Genomic DNA, 20,000 nt, shown 5'->3' with positions numbered 1-20,000 from the left:
GCTGGGCTTACCACTCTGTTTTGACGTGTGTGTGTGTCTCTCTCTCCCGCTCAGTGCTAGGTCTGGAGATGTTACCGGTGTGGGCTATAGCTCTGATCACGCTGGCGGGGGCTCTGGTCTGTGCTGCCGTGGTCTGGTTCGCTGTCTGCCCCTGGATGAGACGGAAAATAACAAGTAGGTGTCACCCTCTCTCGCTCACTGTCGTGTGTGTGTGCTCTCTCTGTCTGTGTGTGTGTGTGTGTGTGTGTGGAAGGTAATTTTATCCTCCCTATACGCCTCATGAGGTTTCTACAACCTAGCCTACAAATTAAAGTTTATAACAAGGTGCACAGGTTTCGAGAGATAAGTTAGAGTAATCAAGGTGACAGAGACACATTCAATAGCACCCTGCACACTCTTGCCTGCATCTAGCTGATCCGGTGTGTAATCATTTAGTCCAACCGCGGCAAAACAGTTCTGTTTTTATTGGACAAATTCACGTTGGTCCCTCCTCCTTTCCGTTCCGTTTGCTTCCGTTGAAGGAAAACATTTTGCAACAGAATCGGGGGGGGGGAGGGATGAATACACCCCTGATCAACCGCTCAGTCGGGCTTTTATTATTTATTGTTTATTATTCTTACATTGTAAAGTTATAATAATAGAATGAACATTGGTGCAAATTTGAAATTGCATCAGCAGTTTTCCTGTCATATCATTCATTGTATACCTTATAAATAGTTATCTAACGTGTCAGAATGGTCCAGATCAACTAGCCCAATGCTAACTAGCTAATGTTGTTTTAGCCCATAGATATTCTCCAATGGTGGCCCCAGGGGGAAAAAGTTTAGGAACCCCACTGCCCTTGACGGTGGAGTTGAGGCTACGGTTAGACCTTCATTGCAAAACAACATGTTTTAATCTGTTTTTTTTTTGGTGACGTGAATGTATTTGGTAAAGTTAAAAAAAAAAATTAATTTTTTTTTTAAAGATCACTTTTAAATTCTTTTCTTTTTGTAATTTTATTATTATTATGACATTCACTGAGCAGGAAGGTCCTCCCTAGTGGTGTAAAGTACTTCAGTAAAAATACTTGAAAGTATTACTTAAGTACTTTTTTGGGGGGTATCTGTACTTTACTTTACTACTTATATTTTTGACAACTTTTACTTCACTACATTCCTAAAGAAAATAATGTTGTTGTTTTTTTACATACATATACATACATTTTCCCTGACACCCAAAAGTACTCGCTACATTTTGAATGCTTAGCGGGACAGGAAAAGGGTCATGCGCACTGATCAAGAGAACATCCTTGGTCATCTCTACTGCCTCTGATCTGGCGGACTCACTAAACACACATGCTTTGTCTGTAGTGTTGGAGTGTGCCCCTGGCTATCTGCAAATAAAATAAAATAAAAAAACAGGAAAATGGTGCTATTTGCTTAATATAAGGAAGTTGAAATTATTTATACTTTTGATACTTAAGTATATTTTAGCAATTACATTTACTTTTGATACTTTTGTTATCAAATACTTTTAAACTTACTCAAGTAGTAGTTTACTGGTTGACTGTTACTCAAGTAGTAGATTACTGGGTGACTTACTCAAGTAGTAGTTTACTGGGTGACTTTTACTCAAGGAGTAGTTTACTGGGTGACTTTTACTCAAGGAGTAGTTTACTGGGTGACTTTTACTCAAGTAGTAGTTTACTGGTTGACTTTTACTCAAGTAGTAGTTTACTGGTTGACTTTTACTCAAGGAGTAGTTTACTGGTTGACTTTTACTCAAGGAGTAGTTTACTGGTTGACTTTTACTCAAGGAGTAGTTTACTGGGTGACTTTTACTCAAGGAGTAGTTTACTGGGTGACTTTTACTCAAGGAGTAGTTTACTGGGTGACTTTTACTCAAGGAGTAGTTTACTGGGGGACTTTTACTCAAGGAGTAGTTTACTGGGTGACTTTTCTTTTACTCTCAAGTAGTAGTTTACTGGGTGACTTTTACTCAAGGAGTAGTTTACTGGGGGACTTTTACTCAAGTAGTAGTTGTCTGGGTGACTTCTTTTACTCTCTAGTAGTAGTTTACTGGGTGACTTTTACTCAAGTAGTAGTTTACTGGGTGACTTTTCTTTTACTCTCAAGTAGTAGTTTACTGGTTGACTGTTACTCAAGTAGTAGTTTACTGGGTGACTTTTCTTTTACTCTCAAGTAGTAGTTTACTGGGTGACTTTTACTCAAGGAGTAGTTTACTGGGGGACTTTTACTCAAGTAGTAGTTTACTGGGTGACTTTTCTTTTACTCTCAAGTATCATAATTGAGTAATTTCTCCACCACTGGTCCTCCCCTTCCTCCTCTGAGGAGCCTCCGCTGCCTGGAAGTATTTGAGAGCTCCTTTGTGTCTATTTCTCACGCCGCCTTCAAAGCCCTCTGGACACCCAGACTGACTGAACCATGCCAGACAAAAGACTCGAGAGTCCCCCGCTACAGAGCCCCCCGGTCTCTGGCCTCCTCAGACTGTGTACCCTTCAGAAACCAAACAGCTTCTGCCAGCCGATGTGGACTTTCACCCCCCCCTTTGCCAAAAGGAAACATTTTAAACCCACTAACCCTGAACCCCAGCTAGCAAGAAAGAGTAAGACCTATTTAAGATTCTGGTTGGTTAGGGGAAATTAGGAACATTCTGGAATAGGTTTTTGTTTGGTTAGGGTTGGGGTTTGGTTAGGGTTGGGGTTGGGGTTTGGTTAGGGTTGAGGTTAGGGTTTGGTTAGGGTTGAGGTTAGGGTTTGGTTAGGGTTTAGGTTAGGGTTTGGTTAAGGTTTAAGTTAGGGTTTGGTTAAGGGTTTGATTAGTATGTTAGGACCTGTGTGATTCAGTTGGTAGAGCATGGAGCTAACGCCAGGATAGTGTGTTGGATTCCCACTGTGCCATCCCTCCTCTTGTATCAGAGGGATGGCCCTTTGTATCAGAGGAGGGATGGCCCTTTGTATCAGAGGAGGGATGGCCCTTTGTATCAGAGGAGGGATGGCCCTTTGTATCAGAGGAGGGATGGCCCTTTGTATCAGAGGAGGGATGGCCTTTGATCATTGGAGGGATTTTGTATCAAGAGGGATGGATTTAATCAGAATAAGGGATGGCCCTTTGTTCCTTTCATCAGACAGGGATGTCTTTGTTTCAGAGGAGGGATGGCCCTTGTATCAGAGGAGGGATTTATTTTTGTATCAGAGGGAGGGATGCCCCCAGTTTGTATCAGAGGAGGGAGCCTTGGAGGAGGGATGGCCCTTTGTATCAGAGGAGGGATGGCCTTTGTATCAGAGGAGGGATGGCCCTTTGTATCAGAGGAGGGATGGCCCTTTGTATCAGAGGAGGTTTGGCACTTGATTATTGGACATTTTGAAAGAAAAAGGATTTAATAAGAATAAAATTCCCAGGTTCCTCTTCATAGACATAATGTCATGTTTCTGTCTCGGTTAGGTAGCTATTTATTTGGCCTGTCAGAAGGGTAAGGTCAGCCCCCAGTTTGAAATCTGTAAAGCCTTGGGGTAAGCTCCGTGACGCTCAATTATGAGCCTAATATCAGAGTCCAGTGGGTGTCAGGGAACTAGGGAGTACTGTGGTGTCAGTTTCAGACTGTATTCTTAAACTTTGTCTACTGAACATGACCGTTGTTCACAGCTCTTTTGGCTAGATGGTATCAGTGATCATGACTGTAGTCTCGGACAGCTCTGTTGGCTAGATGGTATCAGTGATCATGACTGTAGTCTCGGACAGCTCTGTTGGCTAGATGGTATCAGTGATCATGACTGTAGTCTCAGACAGCTCTGTTGGCTAGATGGTATCAGTGATCATGACTGTAGTCTCGGACAGCTCTGTTGGCTAGATGGTATCAGTGATCATGACTGTAGTCTCAGACAGCTCTGTTGGCTAGATGGTATCAGTGATCATGACTGTAGTCTCAGACAGCTCTGTTGGCTAGATGGTATCAGTGATCATGACTGTAGTCTCAGACAGCTCTGTTGGCTAGATGGTATCAGTGATCATGACTGTAGTCTCAGACAGCTCTGTTGGCTAGATGGTATCAGTGATCATGACTGTAGTCTCAGACAGCTCTGTTGGCTAGATGGTATCAGTGATCATGACTGTAGTCTCAGACAGCTCTGTTGGCTAGATGGTATCAGTGATCATGACTGTAGTCTCAGACAGCTCTGTTGGCTAGATGGTATCAGTGATCATGACTGTAGTCTCAGACAGCTCTGTTGGCTAGATGGTATCAGTGATCATGACTGTAGTCTCAGACAGCTCTGTTGGCTAGATGGTATCAGTGATCATGACTGTAGTCTCAGACAGCTCTGTTGGCTAGATGGTATCAGTGATCATGACTGTAGTCTCAGACAGCTCTGTTGGCTAGATGGTATCAGTGATCATGACTGTAGTCTCAGACAGCTCTGTTGGCTAGATGGTATCAGTGATCATGACTGTAGTCTCAGACAGCTCTGTTGGCTAGATGGTATCAGTGATCATGACTGTAGTCTCAGACAGCTCTGTTGGCTAGATGGTATCAGTGATCATGACCGTAGTCTCAGACAGCTCTGTTGGCTAGATGGTATCAGTGAAGCAGGCCTGTTAGTTCTAACCAGGGTGCCGTTCATTGGAGGACACAAACGTTATGCTACTGAAAAGGAAAACAAGTGTTTCTTATTGGACAAGGTCAGGTAGTCCCTCCCTGTTTTTGTTCAGTTTCATGCTTAATAAACACAACCCTGTTCCGGGAGTGACAGCTCCCTACACTTCCATTGACAGTGGCAGTGACTCAGTACCTGACTATATATTTGTGTGACATTTGAGTAGTGGGCTTGGCCCACTAGATGCCTTCCTCTTGGCCTGCAGACACAAAATAATGCAGTTTTTAAAACTATTTTCTTGCAATTCTACACCTTTTGCCATAGTATAAGAACATGGCATAAGCCATCTGAGTGACTCAAACATTGACTAAGTCAATGGGGGCCCTTGTGCCATGACATTGACTAAGTCAATGGGGGCCCTTGTGCCATGACATTGACTAAGTCAATGGGGGCCCTTGTGCCATGACATTGACTAAGTCAATGGGGGCCCTTGTGCCATGACATTGACTAAGTCAATGGGGGCCCTTGTGCCATGACATTGACTAAGTCAATGGGGGCCCTTGTGCCATGACATTGTTGGAAATGTTAGATTCTGACAATTTTTTTATTTTAGTGATTGTTAAGTTATCAAAGATAATCTTTTTTGAAAATATATAGCTTCATTATATTTTCTACATACTTATATATAGTTCCAAACTATCAATCTATATACACATTTGAAGTCGGAAGTTTACTTACACCTTAGCCAAAAACATTTAAACTCTGTATTTCACAATTCCTGACAGTTAATCCTCGTAAAAAATTCCCTGTTTTAGGTCAATTAGGATCACCACTTTATTTTAAGATTGGGAAATGTCAGAATAAGAGTAGAGAGAATAATTTATTTGAGGTTTTATTTCTTTCATCACATTCCCAGTGGGTCAGAAGTTTACATTCACTCAATTACTATTTGGTAGCGTTGCCTTTAAATTGATTAACTTGGATCAAATGTTTTGGGTAGCCTTCCACAAGCTTCCCACAATAAGTTGTGAATTTTGGCCCATTCCTCCTGACAGAGCTGGTGTAACTGAGTCAGGTTTGTAGGCCTCCTTGCTCGCACAAGCTTTTTCAGTTCTGCCCACAAATGTTCTATAGGATTGAGGTCAGGGCTTTGTGATGGCCACTCCAATACCTTGACTTCATTGTCCTTTAGCCATTTTGCCACAACTTTGGAAGTATGCTTGGGGTTCATTGTCCATTTGGAAGATCCATTTGCGACCAAGCTTTAACTTCCTGACTGATGTCTTGAGATGTTACTTCAATATATCCACATAATTTTCCTACCTCATGATGCCATCTATGTTGTGAAGTGCACCAGTCCCTCCTGCAGCAAAGCACCCCCACAACATGATGCTGCCACCCCCGTGCTTCACGGTTGGGATGGTGTTCTTCGGCTTGCAAGCCTCCCCCCTTTCTTCCAAACATAACGATGGTCATTATGGCCAAACAGTTATATTTTTGTTTCATCAGACTAGAGGACATTTCTCAGAAAGTACGATCTTTGTCCCCATGTGCAGTTGCAAAACGTAGTCTGGCTTTTTTATGGCGGTTTTGGAGCAGTGGCTTCTTCCTTGCTGAGTGGCCTTTCAGGTTATGTCGATATAGGACTCGTTTTACTGTGGAAATAGATACTTTTGTACCAGTTTCCTCCAGCATCTTCACAAGGTCCTTTGCTGTTGTTCTGGGATTGATTTGTACTTTTCGCACCAAAGTACGTTCATCTCAAGTAGACAGAACGCGTCTCCTTCCTGAGCGGTATGACGGCTGCGTGGTCTCATGGTGTTTAAACTTGCGTATCACTGTTTGTACTACTGTTTGATGTCAAGCAAAGAGGCACTGAGTTTGAAGGTAGGCCTTGAAATACATCTACAGGTACACCTCCAATTGACTCAAATGATGTCAATTAGCCTATCAGAAGCTTCTAAAGCCATGACATCATTTTCTGGAATTTTCCAAGCTGTTTAAAGGCACAGTCAACTTAGTGTATGTAAACTTCTGACCCACTAGAATTGTGATACAGTGAAATAATCTGTCTGTAAACAATTGTTGGAAAAATGACTTGTTTGTACTTGCACAAAGTAAATGTCCTAACAGACTTGCCAAAACTATAGTTTGTTAACAAGAAATTTGTGGAATGGTTGAAAAACAAGTTTTCATGACTCCAACCTAAGTGTTGGTAAACTTCTGAACGTCAACTGTATTTGGTTATAGTCATTTAAATTTACACATGCTTTACCATCCCAATTGGGTTTTTTTCCTAAACAATTGTATTTATTTATTTTTTATTCTGTTTTTGGGAGTGGTGGCAACAGGGGAAACACGTGTGTAACGATGCTGTCCCCCTGTCCCCTGGTCAGGTCGCATGAAGAAGGAGCACGCTGCCTTGTCACGTATCTCAGACGAGTCCTTAGATCAGATCCCAGAGGAGGAGGAGGACACTCCCGTGTTCAAGGAGCTACCGGGCGCCAAGATGACGGATGACGCTGTGCTGCCGTTAACAGGTGGCACCGGAGGAGAGTCGCGGAGAGGAGAGGCCACCGGAGAGCTCAACAGCCTGGCCAATGGAGGCACTGTCCTGCCCAACGGACGGGTCTACGGTCAGTTGGCCCGCTGAGCTAAAGCCTTGGCATTACCTACCGGGGAGCTAATACAAGTCTTCAGGTCCCAGATGTCCGTCAGTATAGAGACAGGAGAGACTTCACCTTTCAGATGTCCGTCAGTATAGAGACAGGAGAGGCTTCACCTTTCAGATGTCCATCAGTATAGAGACAGGAGAGGCTTCACCTTTCAGATGTCCGTCAGTATAGAGACAGGAGAGACTTCACCTTTCAGATGTACATCAGTATAGAGACAGGAGAGGCTTCACCTTTCAGATGTCCATCAGTATAGAGACAGGAGAGGCTTCACCTTTCAGATGTCCGTCAGTACAGAGACAGGAGAGGCTTCACCTTTCAGATGTCCATCAGTATAGAGACAGGAGAGGCTTCACCTTTCAGATGTCCGTCAGTATAGAGACAGGAGAGGCTTCACCTTTCAGATGTCCGTCAGTATAGAGACAGGAGAGGCTTCACCTTTCAGATGTCCGTCAGTACAGAGACAGGAGAGGCTTCACCTTTCAGATGTCCATCAGTATAGAGACAGGAGAGGCTTCACCTTTCAGATGTCCGTCAGTATAGAGACAGGAGAGGCTTCACCTTTCAGATGTCCGTCAGTATAGAGACAGGAGAGACTTCACCTTTCAGATGTCTGTCAGTATAGAGACAGGAGAGACTTCACCTTTCAGATGTCTGTCAGTATAGAGACAGGAGAGGCTTCACCTTTCAGATGTCCATCAGTATAGAGACAGGAGAGGCTTCACCTTTCAGATGTCCGTCAGTATAGAGACAGGAGAGACTTCACCTTTCAGATGTCCGTCAGTACAGAGACAGGAGAGGCTTCACCTTTCAGATGTCTGTCAGTATAGAGACAGGAGAGGCTTCACCTTTCAGATGTCCATCAGTATAGAGACAGGAGAGACTTCACCTTTCAGATGTCCGTCAGTATAGAGACAGGAGAGGCTTCACCTTTCAGATGTCCATCAGTATAGAGACAGGAGAGGCTTCACCTTTCAGATGTCCGTCAGTATAGAGACAGGAGAGGCTGAGCCACTGGGTTTTAACCCATATACTTTGAGGGTCGACCACAATATCATGTTGGCCCGCTGACAATAGTACTTCACCGCCAAACCACCTCTGATTTTAGAGCAGAGCAAAGTAGACCAGAGCAGTTCTGTCACGCTCATTCCTCCTGCTACCCAGGCCACTCCCACTCCATGACCTCATACTAACTTTTAGAGTTACTATATTAACGTTTAGTATTTCTTATTTCTTTCTCTGCTCCCCGGACCAGACCACTATACATGTAGTATAATAGTATTAGTTTAGTATGCCTGATATATTTACTGTGTTATAAACTGGGCGGTTCGAGCCCTGAATTCTGATTGGCTGACAGCTGTGGTATATCAGACCGTATACCACGCATATGACGAAACGTTTATTTTCCTCTCTTCTCCCCCAGGGCGGACCCACTCCATGACCAACGGTACCCTGTCCATGTCCAAGTCCCCACTGTCCAACGGCAGCTTCACCTTCGGTGGGGAACACATCCGCAGCGACGGTCAAGTGTACCACACGGTTCACAAGGACTCTGGTCTCTACAAAGACCTGCTCCACAAGATCCACCTGGGACGACTGGAGGACGACCACTCCGCCCCCACGCCAGACAACAACTACCGCCTGCTGCGTCGCAACAACAGTTACACCTGCTACACGGCCGCCATCTGTGGCATGCCGGTCCAGCCGCTGATCCGCTCCGAGTCCCGCGAGGCCCGAGAGGACAGTGAAAAGCTGGTGGGGGAGGGGGAGAGGTCGGGAAGCGTGTCCTACACCAAGAAGAGGGTCCGTTACGATAGTTACTCGTCGTACTGTAATGCCGTGGCGGAGGCCGAGATCGAGGCGGAAGAGGGCGGCGTGGAGATGAAGCTGGCGTCTGACCTGGGGGGCGAGGAGGCGGGGGCTCCCGGGGCTCCCATCCCACTGGATGACTCCGCAGAAGAGGATGAAGGGGATAAGGACAAGCCGACCGTCTATCTGCTCTTCCACTTCCTGCAGATCCTCACCGCATGCTTTGGATCCTTCGCTCATGGAGGCAACGACGTCAGGTGGGTGCTGCCCCCCCCCCTCTGCTTCCGGCTGACTAGGGATTAGAATAGTTGAAAACTTTCTTAAAATTCACAGGTTTTCCAGAATTTGTTTCTCCACTGTTGGATTTCTGTATGAGTTAGTTTACTGACATTTGCAACTCTACAGCAGACAAGATGACCTCTCAATATTAAGACCATTAAGATTTTGTGTTTTTCACACAAGTACAACTTTTATCAGCCCAGCATTCGCCTTATAATCCATCAAACTAGTCTCAAATCGAAAGGAACCAGCCTGACACCGACTCCCCTCTCAAATAGAAAGGAACCTGCCTGACACCGACTCCCCTCTCAAATAGAAAGCTACCTGCCTGACACCGACTCCCTCTCAAATAGAAAGCTACCTGCCTGACACCGACTCTCTCAAATAGAAAGGAACCTGCCTGACACCGACTCCCCTCTCAAATAGAAAGCAACCAGCCTGACACCGACTCCCCTCTCAAATAGAAAGGAACCTGCCTGACACCGACTCCCCTCTCAAATAGAAAGCAACCACCCTGACACCGACTCCCCTCTCAAATAGAAAGCAACCAGCCTGACACCGACTCCCCTCTCAAATAGAAAGGAACCAGCCTGACACCGACTCCCCTCTCAAATAGAAAGGAACCAGCCTGACACCGACTCCCCTCTCAAATAGAAAGCAACCAGCCTGATACCGACTCCCCTCTCAAATAGAAAGGAACCAGCCTGACACCGACTCCCCTCTCAAATAGAAAGGAACCTGCCTGACACCGACTCCCCTCTCAAATAGAAAGCTACCTGCCTGACACCGACTCCCCTCTCAAATAGAAAGCTACCTGCCTGACACCGACTCCCCTCTCAAATAGAAAGCAACCACCCTGACACCGACTCCCCTCTCAAATAGAAAGCAACCAGCCTGATACCGACTCCCCTCTCAAATAGAAAGGAACCAGCCTGACACCGACTCCCCTCTCAAATAGAAAGGAACCAGCCTGACACCGACTCCCCTCTCAAATAGAAAGCAACCAGCCTGATACCGACTCCCCTCTCAAATAGAAAGGAACCAGCCTGACACCGACTCCCTCTCAAATAGAAAGGAACCAGCCTGACACCGACTCCCCTCTCAAATAGAAAGGAACCAGCCTGACACCGACTCCCCTCTCAAATAGAAAGGAACCTGCCTGACACCGACTCCCTCTCAAATAGAAAGGAACCAGCCTGACACCGACTCCCCTCTCAAATAGAAAGGAACCAGCCTGACACCGACTCCCCTCTCAAATAGAAAGGAACCTGCCTGACACCGACTCCCCTCTCAAATAGAAAGGAACCAGCCTGACACCGACTCCCCTCTCAAATAGAAAGGAACCTGCCTGACACCGACTCCCCTCTCAAATAGAAAGGAACCTGCCTGACACCGACTCCCCTCTCAAATAGAAAGCAACCACCCTGACACCGACTCCCCTCTCAAATAGAAAGCAACCAGCCTGACACCGACTCCCCTCTCAAATAGAAAGCAACCAGCCTGACACCGACTCCCCTCTCAAATAGAAAGCAACCTTCCTGACACCGACTCCCCTCTCAAATAGAAAGCAACCAGCCTGACACCGACTCCCTCTCAAATAGAAAGCAACCTGCCTGACACCGACTCCCCTCTCAAATAGAAAGCAACCTTCCTGACACCGACTCCCCTCTCAAATAGAAAGCAACCACCCTGACACCGACTCCCCTCTCAAATAGAAAGCAACCTGCCTGACACCGACTCCCCTCTCAAATAGAAAGCAACCTGCCTGACACCGACTCCCCTCTCAAATAGAAAGCAACCAGCCTGACACCGACTCCCCTCTCAAATAGAAAGCAACCAGCCTGACACCGACTCCCCTCTCAAATAGAAAGCAACCTGCCTGACACCGACTCCCCTCTCAAATAGAAAGCAACCAGCCTGACACCGACTCCCCTCTCAAATAGAAAGCAACCTGCCTGACACCGACTCCCCTCTCAAATAGAAAGCAACCAGCCTGACACCGACTCCCTCTCAAATAGAAAGGAACCAGCCTGACACCGACTCCCCTCTCAAATAGAAAGCAACCTGCCTGACACCGACTCCCCTCTCAAATAGAAAGCAACCTGCCTGACACCGACTCCCCTCTCAAATAGAAAGCAACCAGCCTGACACCGACTCCCCTCTCAAATAGAAAGGAACCTGCCTGACACCGACTCCCCTCTCAAATAGAAAGCAACCTGCCTGACACCGACTCCCCTCTCAAATAGAAAGCAACCAGCCTGACACCGACTCCCCTCTCAAATAGAAAGCAACCTGCCTGACACCGACTCCCCTCTCAAATAGAAAGCAACCAGCCTGACACCGACTCCCCTCTCAAATAGAAAGCAACCTGCCTGACACCGACTCCCCTCTCAAATAGAAAGCAACCAGCCTGACACCGACTCCCCTCTCAAATAGAAAGCAACCAGCCTGACACCGACTCCCCTCTCAAATGAAAGCAACCTTCCTGACACCGACTCCCCTCTCAAATAGAAAGCAACCTGCCTGACACCGACTCCCCTCTCAAATAGAAAGCAACCACCCTGACACCGACTCCCCTCTCAAATAGAAAGCAACCAGCCTGACACCGACTCCCTCTCAAATAGAAAGCAACCAGCCTGACACCGACTCCCCTCTCAAATAGAAAGCAACCACCCTGACACCGACTCCCCTCTCAAATAGAAAGCAACCTGCCTGACACCGACTCCCCTCTCAAATAGAAAGCAACCAGCCTGACACCGACTCCCCTCTCAAATAGAAAGCAACCAGCCTGACACCGACTCCCCTCTCAAATAGAAAGCAACCAGCCTGACACCGACTCCCCTCTCAAATAGAAAGCAACCTTCCTGACACCGACTCCCCTCTCAAATAGAAAGCAACCAGCCTGACACCGACTCCCTCTCAAATAGAAAGCAACCAGCCTGACACCGACTCCCCTCTCAAATAGAAAGGAACCAGCCTGACACCGACTCCCCTCTCAAATAGAAAGGAACCAGCCTGACACCGACTCCCCTCTCAAATAGAAAGCAACCAGCCTGACACCGACTCCCCTCTCAAATAGAAAGCAACCAGCCTGACACCGACTCCCCTCTCAAATAGAAAGCAACCAGCCTGACACCACTCCCCTCTCAAATAGAAAGCAACCAGCCTGACACCGACTCCCCTCTCAAATAGAAAGCAACCAGCCTGACACCGACTCCCCTCTCAAATAGAAAGCAACCAGCCTGACACCGACTCCCCTCTCAAATAGAAAGCAACCAGCCTGACACCGACTCCCCTCTCAAATAGAAAGCAACCTGCCTGACACCGACTCCCCTCTCAAATAGAAAGCAACCTGCCTGACACCGACTCCCCTCTCAAATAGAAAGCAACCTGCCTGACACCGACTCCCCTCTCAAATAGAAAGCAACCTGCCTGACACCGACTCCCCTCTCAAATAGAAAGCAACCTGCCTGACACCGACTCCCCTCTCAAATAGAAAGCAACCAGCCTGACACCGACTCCCCTCTCAAATAGAAAGCAACCAGCCTGACACCGACTCCCCTCTCCCACTACAGTAACTACTATTCATCATAACACAACTACCATATCGTATGTTATACACATACGTTACAGTGAGTTATTACTCAAATGTTATTGGTGACACAAATATTTAGCAGATGTTATTGCGGGTGTAGTGAAATGCTTGTGTTCCTAGCTCCAACAGTGCAGTAATATCTAACAATTCACAACAATACACACATATAAAAGTAAAAGAATGGAATTAAGAAATTTATAAATATTAGGACGAGCAATGTTGGAGTCCGGAGTGTAAATATACACACGACATGGCCAAAAGTAGGTGGACACCTGCTCGTCGAACTTCTCGTTCCAAAATCTATATACACTGCTCAAAAAAATAAAGGGAACACTAAAATAACACATCCTAGATCTGAATGAATGAAATATTCTTATTAAATACTTTTTTCTTTACACAGTTGAATGTGCTGACAACAAAATCACACACAAATGATCAATGGAAATCAAATGTATCAACCCATGGAGGTCTGGATTTGGAATCACACTCAAAATTAAAGTGGAAAATCACACTACAGGCTGATCCAACTTTGATGTAATGTCCTTAAAACAAGTCAAAATGAGTACTCAGTAGTGTGAGTGGCCTCCACGTGCCTGTATGACCTCCCTACAACGCCTGGGCATGCTCCTGATGAGGTGGCGGATGGTCTCCTGAGAGATCTCCTCCCAGACCTGGACTAAAGCATCCGCCAACTCCTGGACAGTCTGTGGTGCAACGTGACCATTTTTATGTTTTTGTCTATGGAGATTGCATGGCGGTGTGCTCAATTTTATACACCTGTCAGCAACGGATGCAACAGCAACATTCCTGTAGTCAGCATGCCAATTGTAAGCTCCCTCAACTTCATACATTTGTGGCATTGTGTTGTGCACAATATTTTAGAGAAATAAGCTTGTTTTTGTGAGTATGGAACATTTCTGGGATCTTTAATTTCAGCTCATGAAACATGAGACCAACACTGTACATGTTGTGTTTATATTGTTGTTCAGTATAGTTCAGTTACCTTTTCTTGGGAACAGGAACGATGGTGGACATTCAGCTAGTGTTCAACATGTTATTTACACAACCCCCCTTTACAGTAACGCCATCGGCCCGTTGGTGGCGCTGTGGATGATCTATGACCAAGGCGGGGTGATGCAGGACGCCGCTACCCCCATCTGGTTGCTGTTCTACGGGGGCGTTGGCATCTGCTGCGGCCTCTGGGTGTGGGGGCGCCGGGTGATCCAGACCATGGGCAAGGACCTCACCCCATCACACCTTCCAGGTGAGAGAGGAGAGGGGAGGGGGAGGGGAGGGGGCTCGATGATCCAGACCATGGGCAAGGACCTCACCCCCATCACACCTTCCAGGTGAGAGGGGAGGGGGGAGGGGGAGGGGGCTCGATGATCCAGACCATGGGGAAGGACCTCACCCCCATCACACCTTCCAGGTGAGAGAGGAGTGGGGAGGGCTGCATGTGACTGACTGGGAGGATGGGTAGGTGGGATGACAGACACACATATAGGTAACTGCCAAACTAAAGTAAATGAGGGATACAAGGTGACGGTGCATTCAGAAAGTATTCAGACCCCTTAATTTTTTCCACATTTTGTTACGTTACAGCTTTGCTCTAAAATGGATTAAAATATATGTACAGTGCCTTGCGAAAGTATTCGGCCCCCTTGAACTTTGCGACCTTTTGCCACATTTCAGGCTTCAAACATAAAGATTTAAAACTGTATTTTTTTGTGAAGAATCAACAACAAGTGGGACACAATCATGAAGTGGAATGACATTTATTGGATATTTCAAACTTTTTTAACAAATCAAAAACTGAAAAATCAGATACCTTGTTTACATAAGTATTCAGAACCTTTGCTATGAGACTCGAAATTGAGCTCAGGTGCATCCTGTTTCCAGTGATCATCCTTGAGATGTTTCTACAACCTTGAGTGGAGTCCATCTGCGGTAAATTCAATTGATTGGACATGATTTGGAAAGGCACATACCTGTCTATATAAGGTCCCACAATTGACAGTGCATGTCAGAGCAAAAACCAAGCCATGAGGTTGAAACAAGAACACAGTGGCCTCCATCATTCTTAAATGGGAGAAGTTTGGAACCACCAAGATTCTTCCTAGAATCTGGCATAGATTGGCCCGGCCAAACTGAGCAATCGAGGGCAATCGAGGGCGAAAAGCCTTGGTCAGGGATGTGACCAAGAACCCGATGGTCACTCTGAATGAGCTGCAGAGTTCCTCTGTGGAGATGGGAGAACCTTCCAGAAGGACAACCATCTCTGCAGCATTCCACCAATCAGGGCTTTATGGTAGAGTGGCCAGATGGAAGCCACTCCTCAGTAAAAAGGTACGGCAGCCCGCTTGGAGTTTTCCAAAAGGCATCTAAAGACACTCAGACCATGAGAAACATTATTCTCTGGTCTGATGAAACCAAGATTTAATAATTTGTCTTGAATGCCAAGAGTCAAGTCTGGGGGAAACCTGGCACCATCTCTACGGTGAACCATGGTGGTGGCAGCATCGTGCTGTGGGGATGTTTTTCAGGAACTGCGAGACTAGTCAGGATCGAGGGAAAGATGAATGGAGAAAAGTACAGAGAGATCCTTGATGAAAACCTGCTCCAGAGCGCTCAGGACCTCAGACTGGGGGTTCACCTTCCAACAGGACAAAGACCCAAAGCTCACAGCCAAGACAATGCAGGAGTGGCTTTGGGGCAAGTCTCTGAATGTCCTTGAGTGGCCCAGCCAGACGCCGGACTTGAACCTGATCGAACATCTCTGGAGAGACCTGAAAATAGCTGTGCAGCAACGCTCCTCATCCAACCTGACAGAGCTTGAGAGGATCTGCAAAGAAGAATGGGAGAAACTTCCCAAATAAATGTGTGTCAAGTTTGTAGCGTCATACCCAAGAAGACTCAAGGCTGTGATCGCTGCCAAAGGTGCTTCAACAAAGTACTGAGTAAATGTTCTCAATACTAATGTAAATGTGATATTTCCGTAATTTCTTTTAATAGAAATTTGCCCCAAAAATTCTTTACATATGTTTCTGCTTTGTCATTATGGGGTGTTGTGATGTCATTATGGGATGTTGTGATGTCATTATGGGGTGTTGTGATGTCATTATGGGGTATTGATTGATGAGGAACAACACTTTTTATACATTTTAGAATAAGCCTTTAACGTAACAAAATGTGTTTTCTACCAACATCAACAAATCACCAAATTATGGAGTTTCTCGTCGAAGAATGCTGTCTCATCCCTCCAATAGAGTTGCAGACACCTGTGGAATCTGTGCCCAAAGCTCATTGAAGTTGTTGGGTCGTAGTGGCCCATCGCCCTATTAAGACACTTTATGGTGAGGTTTCCTTTATTTTGGCAGTTACCTGTATGTAGCCTATATGAAATCCCAGATATGTCAATGCATACACATACTGGCATAGTGGACTTGGTGTTTCAGATTGATAGACTCATGCATGTAGAGTGGAATGCACAAACAAACTCATAGACTTCCTCTTCATACACTTTGTCTGACTGCCTGTCTGACTGCCTGTCTGACTGCCTGTCTGACTGTCTGACTGCCTGTCTGACTGACTGTCTGACTGTCTGACTGCTTGCCTGTCTGACTGCCTGTGACTGCTTGTCTGTCTGCCTGACTGACTGCCTGCCTGCTTGCCTGTCTGACTGCCTGCCTGTCTGACTGCCTGTCTGACTGCCTGCCTGCCTGTCTGACTGCTTGCCTGTCTGACTGCTTGCCTGTCTGACTGCTTGTCTGACTGCTTGCCTGTCTGACTGCTTGTCTGACTGCCTGCCTGTCTGACTGCTTGTCTGACTGCCTGTCTGACTGCCTGTCTGACTGCTTGCCTGTCTGACTGCCTGCCTGACTGCCTGCCTGACTGCCTGCCTGACTGCCTGCCTGTCTGACTGCCTGCCTGTCTGACTGCCTGTCTGACTGCTTGTCTGACTGCTTGACTGACTGCTTGTCTGACTGCTTGTCTGACTGCCTGTCTGACTGCCTGTCTGTCTGCCTGCCTGTCTGACTGACTGTCTGACTGCCGGATGAGTCTGCGTGAACCCTTTGTCTTCTGAACTGAACCACTCAAACACTGCTGTAGAACCACTGCTAGGAACCTAGGCCTCAACCCTTCTCTATTCTATTGTCCTGATCCTCACTATAGAACCCCTCTACTCTAGAACCCTCTGGAATCTAGATCATGGATGGGCAACTTTGATGGGGGGGTTTGGGGCCACAGAGGAAATGAAACTCATTGTGGTAGGCCGCAGTGGCTCGTGTACCCACATCCTATTCAACATGATAACTGAGGATCAATGGGCCCCGTCCTGGTTGGTAATTGGACCGTGATTACTACAAGTTTAGATAGCTGTCTGCTAGACTCATTCACCAATCTAAAGGATTTTATCTGACATGGACTGATTGAGTGACTGCTGATGCACAACCAAATGACCAAATTGTGCCTTGTGTATTTCTATTATTCTAACTTTGAACAGTAAGTTGAGACTGAGTTCCCTAGTCGGGGGGGATTGGTCCTACAAAAAGGGGGCGTTGCCCATCCCTGTTCTACATCCTCAATAGAACCCTACTGAGGGATTGATCCTAGTTCTGCTTCTTAGAACCTTGAGACTGCACTATTCCCCCTCAACATTCTTAGAACCCTACCCACCTCACGAGAACGCTGCTTTTTAGAACCCTACCCCCTACACTAGAACGCTGCTTTTTAGAACCCTACCCACCACACTAGAACGCTGCTTTTTAGAACCCTACCCACCTCACTAGAACGCTGCTTTTTAGAACCCTACTCACCTCACTAGAACGCTGCTTTTTAGAACCCTACCTACCTCACTAGAACGCTGCTTTTTAGAACCCTACCCACCTCACTAGAACACTGCTTTTTAGAACCCTACCCACCTCACTAGAACGCTGCTTTTTAGAACCCTACCCACCACACTAGAACACTGCTTTTTAGAACCCTACCCACCTCACTAGAACGCTGCTTTTTAGAACCCTACCCACCACAACAGAACGCTGCTTTTTAGAACCCTACCCACCACACTAGAACGCTGCTTTTTAGAACCCTACCAACCACACTAGAACGCTGCTTTTTAGAACCCTACCCACCTCACTAGAACGCTGCTTTTTAGAACCCTACCAACCACACTAGAACGCTGCTTTTTAGAACCCTACCCACCTCACTAGAACGCTGCTTTTTAGAACCCTACCCACCTCACTAGAACACTGCTTTTAGAACCCTACCCACCTCACTAGAACGTTGCTTTTTAGAACCCTACCCACCTCACTAGAACGCTGCTTTTTAGAACCCTACCCACCTCACTAGAACGCTGCTTTTTAGAACCCTACCCACCTCACTAGAACACTGCTTTTTAGAACCCTACCCACCTCACTTGAACGCTGCTTTTTAGAACCCTACCCACCTCACTAGAACCTGCTTCAGGATTCTCTGTAGTCGTCAGTAAACAAGTGTGTCTCTTGTCAACCCAGCAGAGCAGGGCTCATGTTAACCTCACTTTGACCCACAGACGGACACACATGGATCCATCTAGTAGAGGGAGGCCAAACTGATCCAACTCTTTGTGTAAATCCCTGAAAGAACAGAGAGCTCAGCAGCCTTAGTCCTCCATCTCTCTTTCTCTTCCTGTCTCGCTTGCTCCCTCGCCATCTCCCTTTCTCTCTCTGTCTCCTCTCTCTCTAACCTCCATGCCCCCCTATATCTCTCTCTTCTCTTCTCCTCACTAATTAGTAGAGTATAGAATGTGCCCTGGTCCTCGCAGATCAAACAGGATGGGGTGGCCTGGCAAGAACATCACAGAGCTGCAGGAAGTGGGCCAATGGTGTTGCATTCTGGGAAAGGGAACACTGCAGTGGGAGTCTGGCCTCTAGTCCGCAGAGGGATGCCAGCCAGACTTTCTCTCTCCTTCTTTATCCCTTGCGATCACTACCCCCTCTTTTTCTCGCTCGCTCTCTCCCTCAATCGCTCTTATTTCTGTCTGCTTCTCTTCTCTTCACTTTTGCACAATGAGTTCATTCTCCCCCCCTCTCCCCTCTCTAGCCATCTCTCTCCCTCTCTAGCCATCTCTCTCTCCCCTCTCTAGCCATCTCTCTCTCCCTCTCTAGCCATCTCTCTCTCCCCTCTCTAGCCATCTCTCTCTCCCCCTCTAGCCTTCTCTCTCTCCCCTCTCTAGCCATCTCTCTCTCTAGCCATCCCTCTCTAGCCATCTCTCTCCCCTCTCTAGCCATCTCTCTCTCCCCCTCTAGCCCTCTCTCTCCCCCTCTAGCCATCTCTCCATCCCCCTCTCTCTCCCCTCTAGCCATCTCTCTCTCCCTCTCTAGCCATCTCTCTCTCCCCTCTCTAGCCATATCTCTCTCCCTCTCTAGCCATCTCTCTCTCCCTCTCTAGCCATCTCTCTCTCCCCTCTAGCCATCTCTCTCTCTCCCCCTCTAGCCATCTCTCTCTCCCCTCTCTAGCCATCTCTCTCTCCCCTCTAGCCATCTCTCTCTCTCCCTCTCTAGCCATCTCTCTCTCCCTCTCTAGCCATCTCTCTCTCCCTCTCTAGCCATCTCTCTCTCCCCTCTCTAGCCATCTCTCTCTCCCCTCTAGCCATCTCTCTCTCTCCCCTCTAGCCATCTCTCTCTCCCCCTCTCTCTCCCCTCTAGCCATCTCTCTCTCCCCTCTCTAGCCATCTCTCTCTCCCCTCTCTAGCCATCTCTCTCTCCCCTCTAGCCATCTAGCCATCTCTCTCCCCTCTAGCCATCTCTCTCTCCCCTCTAGCCATCTCTCTCTCCCCTCTCTAGCCATCTCTCTCTCCCCTCTAGCCATCTCTCTCCCCTCTAGCCATATCTCTCTCCCATCTAGCCATCTCTCTCTCCCCTCTCTAGCCATCTCTCGCTCCCCTCTCTAGCCATCTCTCGCTCTCCTCTCTAGCCATCTCTCTCTCCCCTCTCTCTCCCCTCTAGCCATCTCTCTCTCCCCTCTAGCCATCTCTCTCTCCCCTCTAGCCATCTCTCTCTCCCCTCTCTAG

The 20,000-nt window shown here is 47.0% G+C and overlaps 1 protein-coding gene across 7 annotated transcripts in view; it reads left to right on the top strand.

Moving 5' to 3' along the window:
* LOC112262506 (sodium-dependent phosphate transporter 2-like) overlaps nt 1–20,000 on the top strand; it is a 93,564-nt gene that overhangs the window by 63,656 nt on the left and 9,908 nt on the right. For 6 of the 7 annotated variants that reach the window (XR_006084776.1, XM_042331246.1, XM_042331245.1 and 3 more), the window contains 4 exons: nt 55–174; nt 6,991–7,230; nt 8,690–9,332; nt 14,029–14,213. Coding sequence is in view for 6 of the 7 variants with exons in the window: in XM_042331246.1 (XP_042187180.1) it covers nt 55–174; nt 6,991–7,230; nt 8,690–9,332; nt 14,029–14,213 (1,188 nt within the window). In the remaining variant the exon portion in view is untranslated. Of the gene's footprint in view, nt 1–54; nt 175–6,990; nt 7,231–8,689; nt 9,333–14,028; nt 14,214–14,252; nt 14,299–20,000 lie in introns of all 7 variants that reach the window. The other variant, XM_042331251.1, reaches the window with a different exon arrangement.

Source organism: Oncorhynchus tshawytscha, linkage group LG12 (genome assembly GCF_018296145.1).
Source record: "Oncorhynchus tshawytscha isolate Ot180627B linkage group LG12, Otsh_v2.0, whole genome shotgun sequence".
Taxonomy (NCBI): Eukaryota; Metazoa; Chordata; class Actinopteri; order Salmoniformes; family Salmonidae; genus Oncorhynchus; species Oncorhynchus tshawytscha.
This window is presented reverse-complemented; position numbering and strand designations above follow the sequence as displayed.